Here is a 13534-nt window from a genome sequence, read left to right on the forward strand (position 1 = left end):
CCCGTGGCTGTCTCCTGCCCCCAACCCTGGTGTCTGTTGTTTCTACTCTACAACCAAATGAATCTGCCATTGTTTCCTCTCTCTCTCTCTCTCTCTGTGTGTGTGTGTGTTTTCTCCCCCCCCCATCCACCTATCTGCCTCCAATGATTTCTGGCAGTCCCTGGATTTTTCTTCCTGGGTCTAATTAATAGGTCACTGGGGTAGCAAGCCACTGCTTAATGGCATATCTGCCAACCAGTGCTTCTTTTAGTCTCACAATCAGATGGAGAAAGTTACTCCTTCTAGCCGTGGACTCTGCCATTTCCTCCTGAAGTTCCTATGACAGACCTTTTCCCTTCCTGCATATAGCCTCCCCCTGGTTGGTCCTCCATCCATATTCCCCAGCCCTTGTACCACTGCCCCCACTGATCCTCCTTGGGAGCTGTCATGGGCCCTTTTGGGAGGAGCCCCTGTCTTGTTCTGTCTCCAGCGAGCTTCCTCAGCTGGCTCTTTCCTGAGTATAAGATTGCTAAGTCAACAGCTGCTCTTCATGCCCTCTTTTTTCATGACTCTGTTGTGAGGCTTTAGTTTTTTAATTTTTTTTTAAACACGAGTGGCTCAGACCATGGTCAGTCTTCCTGATGTATTAAAGGCAAGAGAGGAAAAACAAAATGCAACATCTAAATCTACATAGTGACCACATGCCCACAGCTAGTAAGGTGGGGGCTGCTCTAGGATGCTCTGGGATGCTCTGGAACCCCGAAGGGCTGCCACACTCCCTGCAGTCCTGCTGACCTCTCTCTGTCTCAGCAGAGCTTTGTAATAATAACAGCCATAAATCTTTCAGTGGGTTCCATTCTCCTTCTCCTGCAGAAAGCCCTGCACACATTTATCAGGTCCTTAAAGAGACCCAGGGACTGTGGATTTGTCCTTGAGCCACTTCTTCATTGCCTCATGTGTCCCTCTCTGGCATTCTGAGCTTCCTTGGGCTATTTCATGGGTGGTGTCATTCCGGTGGGGGCAGAGGGGGACTGAGGAGTTGCCAAAGAGGGGACAAGATGAGTGCCCTCTTGGGCTCATGGACTCCAGCTTCCTGTTGTCTGATTTCTTACTTCTTTTTTTTTTCTTACTATTTTATTTATTCACTTATTGGATAAAGGCAGAAGCTGAGATGGAAGGAGAAATAGAGAGGGAGAGAGAAAGGGAGATACTGCAGCACTGCTTCATAGCTTGTGAAGCTTCTCCCCTACAGTTGGGGACTGGGAGCTTGAACCCTGTATCCTTATGGATGGTAAAGTGTGTGCTCAGTCAGGTGCGCCCCCACCTGGCCCCTCTGTTGCCTCTTTTCACCCTCCTCATGGGAAGTGAAGGTCTGCTTCTCTTTTTGGGTCAGTGAAGGGGCAAATAGAAATGTCAGGACACATAATGGGTAGTGATATTACCTTCTTGTCCCACTGTGCTGAAAACTAAACAAACTCTCACTTTGCGGGGGGGGGGGGTTCTCTTATGCTTTGTTAGTTGTGAGCTCAAGTTCCTGCAATGGCACATGAAATCCACGCCCCCCCCCCCCCATGTCAGTGACAAATTGTGTATGAAGAAAAATGAAACACTTTTAGAACATTTTCTTTTGGGCTTTGTCCATGATTAGATTATACTAAATTACAGAGTACAGATATCAGGCAATTACTCTTTGCTTTTAACTATTCAATTCATGGCAAATCCGTGTTGCTCAGCAATTATAAAATCACACCAATGTGGTTACTGAGAAAGTACCTCATCATCTCCATCTTGTGGAGCTCGACACAGGTCGCCCTCTAATTACTGGTGTCCCTCTGAAGTGGGAATGAAAAAAGGGGCAGTCAGCGGCTTTCCCCCATAACTGCCAGGTGTCTGTGGAGAGGATTGCAGAGTTTGCCTGATACACATCTGTCACAGGTGAGGAATGGCACTGTTCCCAGCTCAGATCCTGGCTGGGTCCTGCTCCAGGCAGGCCACAGTCTTGCCATGAGTCTCTCTCCACAGTGTTTTGTAAAAGCCTGGCCATTTTCTCTTGGCTCAGTGCACAGAATCCTCCCCCACCTCAGTCCCCCGAATCTTAATTTCTTCCAGGGTTGTGCATGTCCTGTAAGCAATCAAGTCTGCTGTCCTGGAAACTGAAGAAACTCATTGGAGAAAAAGAATTATTTGAGCTGATGGTGAGAAATCGAACAGTGGCAGGAGGAGGAAAAAGAGAGAAGAAAAGAGCCGACACATCTAAACAGGCTGCTGGGGCACCATGCATACAGATGTGGGTGGTGGCTGGGTCCCTGTTGCGGCTCATTACCAGCAGCACATCAGAGGCCGCTGGACAAGGGTCAGGGACAGCTGGCTGCAGTGGGCTGAGTTTTGTACAGGGCTCTTCTGCAGGACGGACAGCACTCTCGTGCTTCCCGGTGTTGTGCTGGCTGAGCCAGTCCCTTCTGTAAAAGCTGCAGCCCACCCGAGGCACAACTTGTCAGTGGTCTCCTTTCCTTCCTCTGTCTCAAGGCTGCTTTTCAATCCTGGAGTGTAAAGCAAATCCCCCAAGACGGTGCTGGGGTCCTGCTACCCCAGAATGCCAGTGATGAAGGAAGGTAGTCTCGGGCAGGGGCAGGTCATAGCAGAGATTGGGGAAAAGACAAAAATGTTTGTTTTCCACGAGAAAAGAGGCAGGGAGGGAACATTTTGTTCTTCTGCTCCTTGTGGTGTGTTACAGATAATGGGGTGAGTGAACTGGGGTGGTGGAGCTCAGAAAGGTGAGGAGTCTTGGATCCAGTTCCTTCCAATCTCATGCTTTGTTGGTTTCTGCATCTTTTTCCTTTGTATCTGTCCCTGCTGCAGCCCTTTCTCTTCATTTGCTACTGATATCTTGGCAGCATTTCCTGGAACCTGCAGCTGAGCTTTGGCTGATCAGTTTTTATTTTTTCATTTTCTTCCTTCCTTTTATTTGATAGGGCAGAGAGAAATTGAAATTGAGAGGGGGTGTGCTGCTTGTGAAGCTTCCCCCAGGTGGGGACCGGGGTCCTTGCAAATGGTAACATGTACTGTCAACTGGGTGCACCACAGCTGGGCCCAAGCTTGGGCTGACCAGTATGTGCACTGGAAATGGTGCAGCATGTAGGGTCTGGGTGTTCCTTAAACATTCGGTACACCCCAGTCAAGGGTCCTGTGTGTGCACCTCTTGGAACTTGTGAACTTTGCTTTTCCTTTTAATCTCAGGGAGGAAGAAAGAGATACACAGAGAGAGGAGAGACTACAGCAGTGCCCTACCATTCATAGAACTTCCCCTTGTTGCTATGCAAGTTGCTCCTGGGTGGCACTATGTGCTGGAACCCAGGATCTCAAGCATAATAAAATGTGCACTCAACCAGCTAAGATATCTCCCAACCCCAATGCTACTTTTTTTTTTGGGGGGGGGGCCGGTAGGAGGGACACCACCGGATCATCACTGCTCAGGTCTGACTCTTTCAGATAGAAAGATAGAGAGGAGAGACACCACAGAATCGAAGCTTCCCCCAGTGGGGCTGGGGGGCTCAAACCTGGCAAAACAGGTGCCTCTCCAGGTGAGCTATCTTGCTAGCCCTAGGGGTCCTTTCTCAGTACTGAATTTTTCTAGTTCTGGTAACTACTCACTGAGGTAAGCCCTGGCAGGGATCAGGGTGCTGGGTCTAATTGCTGGTAACCTATGGATGGAGGGAGCTTCAGTTCCTGTGTGGCCCCAGTTTATAAATAAATGAACATTCATTTATGTAAAATTAAATTAGAATGAAATCTCCCATCCAGTTTTGTTGAGAAGGCAAAAAGAAGTGGTTGGCTGTGTGGTTTTCCTGCGGATGCTGGAACTTCTAGTCACAAGGTAGTAATAATAGTAATTTACTCTTTGCTAGTGCCTGGGTCCCCAGATCTCTAAGCAGATATCACCTCCTCGATTTTGCAAAGGCTCATTGAGGGTAAAGGGCTGGCTGAAGTTACCCAGCAAGGGGTGGAGTGTAGAGGCCTTAAAGCTCTCTGGCCCATTAGACCTCAAGCTTATCTGTAAACTGAAAATGAATCAGGATCCAGGAGACCTCAATTCCAGTCCTTACTCTGCCACTAATTCAGGTTGGGGGTCGGGGGAGGGAAAAACAACAACAACAACAACAAACATATCCTTCTAGGCCTGTCTCCATATCCAGAATGGAAGGACCAATGCAAGCTTCCTTATTCTGTGGATTAAAGTCACTATTTGAAGGTAGAAGTTATAAAAGGCGCACACAACTCAAAGCTGAATCTGACTGAGTTTGGAGTATTTCACCAAAGTAAAAATCTCTGGGTGGAGGGTGAGGGTAAGTGTTCAGCTTCACTGTGGGGGGAGGGGGAAGGGACACAGACCTTTGGTGGCAGGAGTGGGGTTAATATATACTCCTATTAACGTGTAGTCTCACAAATCACTTTAATTAATATGAAAGAGGAAAAAAGAAAAAGGCACACATTTTGCTAATCCATGCACCACTAATGGACTTTCCTTTCCCTCTTTATGGCCTGACCTGAGTTTGTCCCCTGGGAAATTAAGATATTAAATAAAAGGGCCGTAAGCCAGAGTTGAGCAGGGCTCTGATCTGTGTGTCCCTTTCATTAAAATAAACAACTGAAAATCAAATATTTTTAAATAAAAGAGTCATTTCTCTTTATTTTCACTCATGCTTTATTTGCTGGACGGGGTTCACTTGAGAGAGGCTCTTTGCTTCCTGAGCCCAACTGATGGTCCAGGCAGGTTTCTGGGCCCCTGGGAGGGGAGGAGGGAGGGAGGGGCCCCCCAGCTCCTGTTGCTGCTTCCTGGAGTATCACTTGGCCGCTGGGGAAAGGCAAAAGAAGTTTGCAGTGAGTTGTTGTCAGCAGGCCTGCTTATGAAAATGCTTCTGAACCCTCCAGTGGGTCGAGGGCAGGCTTTAAGGGTGTCAGAGAACTCAGCCTCTCTTTCTTTGCAGCCCAAGGCAAGCCATTTAACCTCCCGGTGCCTCCACCCAGAATACACTTCATCTCAGCCTCTCTTCCTCTCCTGGGGACTCAGAAGTAATTAGCAGCTGTTTGCTAGACAAGACCTAGCTTTACTCTAGTAACTTGGCAGCGACCTTGAACTTGGCAAGTCCAAACGGGACCTGGGACTTTGATTTGCAGAACAGATGAGGGAAATGCAGGCTTTTGTGACCACTCTGCATCTGGGCTTCCTGCAGTAACTGCCCAGTCATGGCGGTGGTTAGGGAGGAAATGGACACATCTAGGGCAGGACAGGGTGGGCTGGACTGTGGCCCTGTGATGCCTTGGCTAGAGAGTCAGTTCTGAGGCTGCCAGCAGTCCAGAAAACCTGACCTTTACTGCAATCAGGCTCTCCTTGGAGACAGACATTTGGGAGAGAAGGCACTTTTGTGTTCTTAAGTGCAAAACAGAATAACAAACCTCGCTGAGATGTGCTCCTACAATATTAACACCAGGGTGTGGGGAGGCCAGCCTTCCCTCCCCCTATGCAGAGTGGACCACACTCCCTTACTGTTCTGGGTGGACAGCAGCGCCTCATTCAGCAGCCGTTCCAGGGCGGCTCGGTACTTTTCCAGCTGCCTGGAGTTCATCCTTATTCCAATTTCCACAGGAGCAGTCAGCTGTGAAATAAGGCAGCGTTAACAAGAAGGGAGAGGTGCAGAGAGCATCAGCCCAGGGCCCTACAGGTGGCGGGAGGGCTGACCAGAGTTGCGCTTCACTGCTTCTCCTCTGCGTTGGGTCCTTTGGGATCGTGGGGCGCCTAGGGCCCACTGGGCATTCTGGCACCTCACCCCAACTCGAACCTGGGTCTGGATCCTGGAGGTTACTCAACCCTGCTGGGGGAAGGTCCCTAGCAGGGAAACCAGGGCAGAAGCATCTTGACTTTTCACAAGGGTGAGGGACTCTCATCTCCCCTTCCCTGAGTTAAAGTACCTGCACCTTCCAGAGCCAGGATTCATTCTAAATTGTGCACGAAGTCTTTCACTAAGGCTATGGCGTAGATATCACTATCCCTATTTTGCAAGGGGAAGAAGCTGAGGATACAGAGGTTGGACAACTTGCTCAGGGACACACAGGTACATAACAGAGAAAGAAGCAGTGAACTTCAGGGGGCCTGATCCAGAGTCTGTGACTGTGACAGCAGATTGCACTTGAGTCCTGGGGGGAGGGGGTATGGATGACACTTTGGAGTAGCTGTCTATGGCCTCTCCCTGGGAGGCTGTGTGCGGGAGCCAGTGGCTGGGTTGATCTGACTGACAGCTCACGCTTGCTCCCCAGAAGCCTGGCCCAAAGGTCTTGCTAAACAGAGTGAAGGTTTAGATGTCCACATTTGAGCACCAGATTGTCTCCTCCTCACCTACCCGCTGGCCCCTGGATTTCGCCAGGGTAGGAAATAGGCATGAAGGTGCTGAAGGGCAGCCTTGAGTGGGTCTCCGAAGGTCTGGCACCCAACCATGCCTGCCTATGCGGCTTCCTCGCTGTGCCTGTGCCTGTGGACTAGATCCAGAAAGGACCTCTTGGCTCTAGGAAGATGGAAAGGGACCAGAGGTATGTCAACTCAAGTCATGTGAGCTCTCACAGCCTATATTATGTGAGCCACGGGACCCTCAGAGTTGGTGTCTTAGACGGTGCATTGGGGCCCCACTGCTGAGTAAGCTCCATACTTGCCAGCAGCAGGGTTCACTTCCAGCTCTTTCCTTGAGAGCCCAGGGAACCTGTGGGAAGGAAAGAAGGCCCACACCCAGTGCTGGGACACGTCATGAGGTTGTGTCCATAGGCTGCCTGCTGTAGCAACCCACAGAGGGATGGGGAGACACAGAACCCAGTGTGGTTCTTCCCTGGCTACTGTGTGTGTGTGACCTTGGCCAAGCCCTCACTCTTCCCAAAGATAGCAGTCTACTCCCTCCCCCCTCCACACCCTCCCTTCTAGGACCTCTTCCTTCTTCTTTCACACTTGTCCCATCTGGGAACTCACCTTGCCCTGCCTTGAAATTCCATCTCATCGCTGATGATTCCTCACCTGAAATCCAGACTCTACATAATCTACCTGCCCATGCAGCATCCCCACTGGATACCAACAGGCATCTCATGCTTCCCAGGCCCTGTCTGACCTCCCGACCTTCCTGCTAACCTATAACCAACCCCAGGTTTTACTTATCTCAGTGGCAAATCCACCCTTGGCTGGTGTGCCAGCCCCAAACCTTAAAAAACTCAGTGTTCACTTTTTTTCTTAATTCAAATTCTCTATTATTCCAGCAAATCCTGTGGGTTTCTACATCTAGAACATTTCCAAAACAGTAGCTTTGTTCTGCCTCCGCCATGACACTCTAAGCTGAGCCACTCTGTCAGATGCTGTGGCTGCTTATTGACTCCTTGATCTGTCTGCATGCCTTCAGTTTGTTCTCCACACAGAAGCTGGGAAGACCTTTTTACAATGTAAATATGAGGCTAGAATGCTAGCTCATCAGGCCTGCTTTGTCATGCATGTGGCCCAGGTTCAATTCCCAGTGCCACATGGAAGCACCACCAAACTTGGGGGGAAGCTCCTGCACTATGTTGTCTCTTCCTCCCTGTCACTTTATCTGAATGCAAAGGAATGGTGAATTGTGCACATATAGAGCTAGGACTTAAACAAACAAATAAACAGCTGGGAATATAGCATAATGGTTATGCAAAAAGACTTTTATAGCTGAGGCTTCCAAGTCCCAGGTTCAATTAACTCCCCCCCACACACACACACATATTAGCCAGTGTATAGGGAGTGGGGGGAAACATTCAGTGCTCTGGGAAAAAAAAGTAAATCAAATCATGTTCTCTGCTTAAAAGCCCCCAAGCACTCCCACCTCAGCAGAATGAAGGTTAAGTCTAGACAATGACCAATGAAATCCCCAGGTCTTACCCCCAACCTTCTCCCTTGGCTCCTTGAACTGTAGTCATTGCACCAAGCCCACTCCTGTCTCTGAGCCTTTGCACTAGTTGTTTCCCTGCCTGGACTGTTCTTCTCTAGACAGCCTGTGGCTCACTCCCTGACTCTGCAGGGCTTTGCACTGACCCTGCCTGCTCATGATTGACTCTGATAACCCTGCTCATCCTGACACCCCACCTGTCTCATTTCCCTGTCTGATTTTTCTCTGGAGCATCTGGTGAGCATCTCAGCCATGCTGTGCATCTAGCTGATTTACCCTCACTGTGGTCTCTCTGCTCCATCCAGTACCTGTGTGAGATCCCAAGGGTAGAGGACTTGCCTGCTTTTCACAACTCTATCCTTGGGGCCTAGAATGGTGCTCCCCACAGCAGGGACTTGGTAACTAACTGCTCAGGGACTGACTGCCTGAATCTGTGAAAGTGAATAGCTGTGGTGAACATACTCAAGCTTTTTCCAGATGGCACTCATATATTCTAACTCAGGACTGAGGGGCTGTAGCTATGCCCTGGCTTCTGGTCTGGGGGAGGAAGTGGTTCCCGCTCCATCTCTTCTGAGGACCGCAGCTACTTCTTCACTGGCCTCCTTCTTGGACTTGTGCTGCTCCAGATCTGGGTTGGGTACTGGCTCTGAGCACACAATGGCCTTCTTGACCCCTTGTCTGACCCACCATCTCTGCCGACCTCTTGCTTGCTCTCAGCACACCCTGGCCTTGAGGGTCTCAGACCTACCTTACTCTAGTTTTTTACATGAGGCTTCCTTCTCAGGATTCAAGTTTCAAATCAAATGTTACCCCATCCCTAGAGGTGCCATCTGCCTCCCCTAAGCCCCCCTCCAGCCAAAACAGTATCCCCAAATCCTACCCTATCATTCACTATTGTGCCTTTTTACTTGGTGTTTGTAACTGCTTGTTGTCTCACTGCTGATATCTGCCTTTTCCAGTGAAGCTCACTGTCTGAATGTGTGGTTCAGTGCTGTGTTCTAAGAATGCTCTATAGCTGGTCGGGGGAAGCATCTCCCCCACAAGGTTTCCTTGCACTGCCCCCTCCCCTGCCTGCTTACCCTGATGGCTTGGTTGTCTTCATTCTCTGCATGGTCCAGTGGGCCCACCTCCTCAGATCTCTGCTGCACACTCAGGGATTTCTTTTGTCCTCTGTGCTGCTCCTTTTCCTAGGGCAGAGCATGAAATCACACCAGTGCCACCCTCTCTCGGCCCACTCAGATGGCTGCTTTTCTCTCTCTGCCCAGGATATGGAAACAAGCTTCCGTAGATCCAAATCACCCCCCTCTCCCCAGGGGTCTCTTTCAGGAGACTCAGACACTTGGCGGCTAACACACAACCCTCAGAATTGCCCACCAATGGGTCAACTTGCAAAGGAGTCTCCTCACTTGGAGTTCAGACACTACACCCAGATTGTTACTGTTAATTAAATTAAAACGCTGAAAAGAATGGCTGCCCTTCATCCACATTAAGTGTGGAAATGTGTTTTTCTTAGCAGAGTGCCCATAAACAAGGTGGTGAACCAGCCCATCCTGTGAGGACGCCGTGGGGTGGCCCAGAAGCTCAGAGGCCCTGGGAGGTGATTTATACCAGCCAGACAGGGAGATGAATTGTGAAGAAAGGAGTTTGCTGTTTCTTCATAAAAATCCCAGTGCCTGGCAATTATGAACAGAAAAACCACAGAGCAGATTAATGGAAGGTATCCTTGGGTTGCTGTTTTTGTTTCTGCTGGGTTTGACTGTTTCTGTCCGAACTCAAAAGCTTGCCTGGTGTCCTGCTGGTCAGGTCCTTGAACTGTGACATCAGGTCTATGACCTATTCCTTTGGTTTCTCCAGTGACACATGTGGGATTCAGTTCTGGGCCTGCTCTGAGATGGGGATTTGAGACTGACTATTTGGGAGGAGCTGGAGCAAGGGAGTGAAGAGGGTGTGTTGAGAGAGCCTGCTTCCTCTCCTTGGCACCTTCCAAGGATGCTGGCTGGGTCCAGCCCTGCCTTTGCAAAGGATGCTGTTCACCAGGCAACTGGGAGTGGCCCCAGAGAGAGTATACAAACAGAGGCTGAGCCACAGGGCCCCACCACCTCCCAGACACCTCACTTGGGTGTTTGCTTCTATTGGGGTGTGGATCTCAGACAGGTGGGAGACCAAAGTCGTATTCCTTCATGTCCTTGGACCAAAAAGGAAACAGATACTCAGAATGCCTTGAAGGTTAACATAAAGTTAAGGGAAGGCAGTATAAGTACCCAGTTTTTCTCTCAGCCCCGTTGCCTGAACACTGCTGAACCTTCTTTCTTCCTTCCTCCCTCTCTCCCTTCCAACTATCTTTCTGCCCCCCCTTATTTCCTTCCTTTTAAATGCTTATTTATTATTTAATAGTGATAGAGGGAAATTAGGAGGGAAGGTGGCAATAGAGAGGGAAAGAGACAGACACCTGCAGCCCTGCTTCCCCCTGGAGCTTTACCCAGGGGCTTGAACGGGCATCCTTGTACATTGTAATATTTGTGCTTAACTAGGTGCCTGGCCCCAGCCTACCATGTTTCGTTGGGTCTCTAATGAGAAGTGTGTTTTGGCACCATAGAGTGGAGAGCTACTTTCTTTTTTTACTCAGGACCTTTGCTTCTTTCAGGTCCCCCTTCTTGTCTTGGGGCCCCCAAATCATGCCTCACCTTTTCCCTGTAGGCTTCTAAACACATTCCAGCCTACAGTGATTTCTCTCTCTTCTAAGCTGGAGCTCTTAAGATCAGCATCACTTATTGGGCAATTAATCATGTCCTGTCTGGTGACATCTCCCTTTGTCTTCTATTGTTAGTCAATTTTTCATATGTTTGTGTCTTAACATCCATACTCCTTGAAGAAAGCAGCCAGGAGATTTGCTTGTGTCTGGCCTCTCACTCAGGGGGGCCCTGTGTGGGCCTAGATACTCAGCAAATGTTTATTGGTGTGTTACTTGAAAATCCCCTCTGAACGGCAGTTGGGGTGGGGAAAGCTTCACTCTTGGGAGTCGGAGGCCTGTGCGAGCGGTGCTAGTGAAGGAATGAAAGTGGTCAGGCCACCCCATCATCTGGGGCCCTATTTGGGGAGTCCTGAGATTCCCAAATAGAAGATGGGCCTAGACCTCGAATAAATCCCTCTCTCCACTATTGCTGGTCACCTCTATCAGGAACAATATAATAGACCCATCTGTGGGCCCCCATAGGACCTTGCCCTCAACTTGGATCAACCACGGTAGAGAATGTTCCATCCTCCGAAGGGAGGCTGGACAATATACTCTATCTTCCACCTGAGGAGGATGGGTCCTGAAATTGGGGCTATTTGGAACGTTCCTTCCTACTTATGATCACAGAATGTGAGCTCAGATCTATAGCGATGCAGAGGTCACATAGGCTCCTAAACTGAATATGGGCCCCTGACCAAATCAAATTGATGGGGTTTACAGTCAACAATATTTATACACCTTTCCCATACTTGGGAGCTACTGGTCCAGCTTTCTGGTGGAGCTACTGGTCCAGCTTTCTGGTCCAGCTACTGGTTCAGCTTTCTGGCCCTATTTTCAGCCATGACATCATCTCCCCAGACAACAACTTGGGTCCACCTGCATATCAGATGTAAGGTCACACACACACAAAAAAAGCACTAGTATAGTCATGGGCCCTTTGGAATATAACTAAAATAGGCCTACTAACTATCTACAAAACGGAGACCTCCAAATCTTCATCTGCACTATTCCAGCCTTTAGGTTCACGATTAGTCAATAATTTGTTTGGCTCTATATGTTAACTCTTCTTTCAGCCACCAGGTTCCATGATATCAACCGGACTTCCCTGGGCACAGACAACCCCACAAATGTGTCCTGTAATCCTGGTTTCCTAGAGCCCTGCCCCATCAGGGAAAGAGAGAGGCAGGCTGGGAGTATGGATTGACCTGTCAATGCCCATGTTCAGCAGGGAAGCAATTATAGAAGCCAGACCTTCCACCTTCTGCACCCCATAATGTACTTTGGTCCATGGTCCCAGAGATATAAAGAGTAAGAAAGTTATTAGGGAAGGGGATGGGATACGGAGTTCTGGTGGTGGGAATTGTGTGGAGTTGTACCCCTCTTATCCTATGGTTTTTGTCAGTGTTTCCATTTTATAAATAAAAATTTTAAAAAATTTAAAAAAAAAGAAAGTGGCCAGGAGTTGGCTGGAGTTGGGGGGGGGCAGGTTGTGCTGAGGCCAGGTTGGCACTCTCTCCTTGGTGTCACCTGCATGGTCAGTCTAGTTTGGATTTGCTAAGGGGATGCACATGCCTCAGAGGGACTAACATGTTCTATGGTCAAACATGGTGGTGGATCACTGTGGCCATATGGAGAGGCAGGTGTTGGGGGAAGCTCTTACCTGCATCCTCTGGAGCTCGCTATACGTGAAGATGGGCATGAAGGCTTCTGTCTGGGAGGCCAGCATGGCAGCCATGTGCACCATGAGCAGGACAGCCATAGCCTTGCAGGACACCATCTTGGAGCTGGGTAACAACAAGGCACTCCGGTCACCTAGTCTGGAGCACAGTGATGGAGCACAGTGGCCCTCTACTCTGGTCCACACTCTGACCTATAGCTGTGTGACCTGAAGTGAGTTCCTTGGCCTTTCTGGACTCAGGCCTGGTATGGGGTTTTACCAGGTGGCTTCAGAGTCTCCTCTCTGCCCCAGAGCTGTCAGAGCAGCCAAGTGACTAGGGGAGACCATCCAGATCAAAGCCACACATCAGGAAGGAATGACTCTACTTCTTAACCTCTTTCTATGTTACAGTGGGGTCTTCTGACATCAGCTAGGCGTGTGAGGTGGGGGAGACCTTGGATCTCAGAGAAAAATGTCTTTTGGATTATCTGCAGAAGAGATCCAGGAGCCCTCTCTGCTCCCTGAGATGACCAGACTGACGGAAAGTTTGACCCTGGGGCCGGATGACCCTAGCTATGCCAGGGAGCCATGGGCTAAGCCCCCAAATTGAGAAGTGAAAAATCTGAGACCCATGTGGCAGCGAGCTAAGTGACAAATTTCAGTGTGGAGCAGCACCCAGGAGCTGAGTCAGGGGCCCTTGTCTTGGTGGTTGTTTTGGCTCTGAAGCAAACCCCTCCCCAGCTCTACCACATCTGCCTGTTGGCTGCCTAAGTACAGCAGCAAGGCACCTGAACCTCCTTCCAGCATGGGGCCCTCCTGCACCCTAGAAAGTGGGGTATCTGGAGTGGCTGGTAGACTGCAGAGGTTTTCCTGGCTCAGGGCCTGCAGGGGGCTGCTGGATTCAGTGACTGCAGGACTGCTTGGCCTTTAGGCAGGGGGTCAGCTGGGCAGAATTGGACAAGATTGGGACGGTCCTAGGGGCAGTGGCCTGTGGGCTGTCACCCTTGGCTGAAGACTTAACACTGGTGCAAAGTGGTCCATTCTAAGCTCTCTACAGACAAGCCTCATGTCCCCTAGGAGCTGGAGCTGGAGCCAACTTGGGAGGCGTAGTGACCTATCTAAAGGCATTGGGAGCTGGAGCCTGGCTTCCTGAGGCCTGAAGCTTTCCCCAGTTCTCTACTGCATGTTGCCTTTGTCCACAGGAGGTGGGGCTGGTGGTGGAGG

At 49.8% G+C, this 13534-nt stretch overlaps 1 protein-coding gene across 1 annotated transcript; it reads right to left on the reverse strand.

The window, feature by feature from the left end:
• Positions 1-4669: 4669 nt before the first annotated feature.
• MLN (motilin) lies at positions 4670-12430 on the reverse strand. The gene is made up of 4 exons (XM_060190900.1): positions 12314-12430; positions 8999-9106; positions 5525-5633; positions 4670-4831 (listed from the first exon to the last, which is right to left on the reverse strand). Exons 1-4 carry the CDS (start codon positions 12428-12430, stop codon positions 4821-4823), a joined length of 345 nt encoding a protein of 114 aa, XP_060046883.1. The 3' UTR covers positions 4670-4820.
• Positions 12431-13534: the final 1104 nt, after the last annotated feature.

This window comes from Erinaceus europaeus, chromosome 4 (genome assembly GCF_950295315.1).
Source record: "Erinaceus europaeus chromosome 4, mEriEur2.1, whole genome shotgun sequence".
Classification (NCBI taxonomy): Eukaryota; Metazoa; Chordata; class Mammalia; order Eulipotyphla; family Erinaceidae; genus Erinaceus; species Erinaceus europaeus.

Excerpts from the sequence above, each read along its gene's own strand:
- MLN (XM_060190900.1), bottom strand. The coding sequence starts at position 12,430 with ATGGTGTCCTGCAAGGCTATGGCTGTCCTGCTCATGGTGCACATGGCT. Across the intron at positions 9,107-12,313 it reads GCGAGCTCCAGAGGATGCAG|GAAAAGGAGCAGCACAGAGG; the intron begins GTAAGAGCTTCC and ends GCTCTGCCCTAG. Across the intron at positions 5,634-8,998 it reads AAGACAACCAAGCCATCAGG|CTGACTGCTCCTGTGGAAAT; the intron begins GTAAGCAGGCAG and ends CTTATTTCACAG.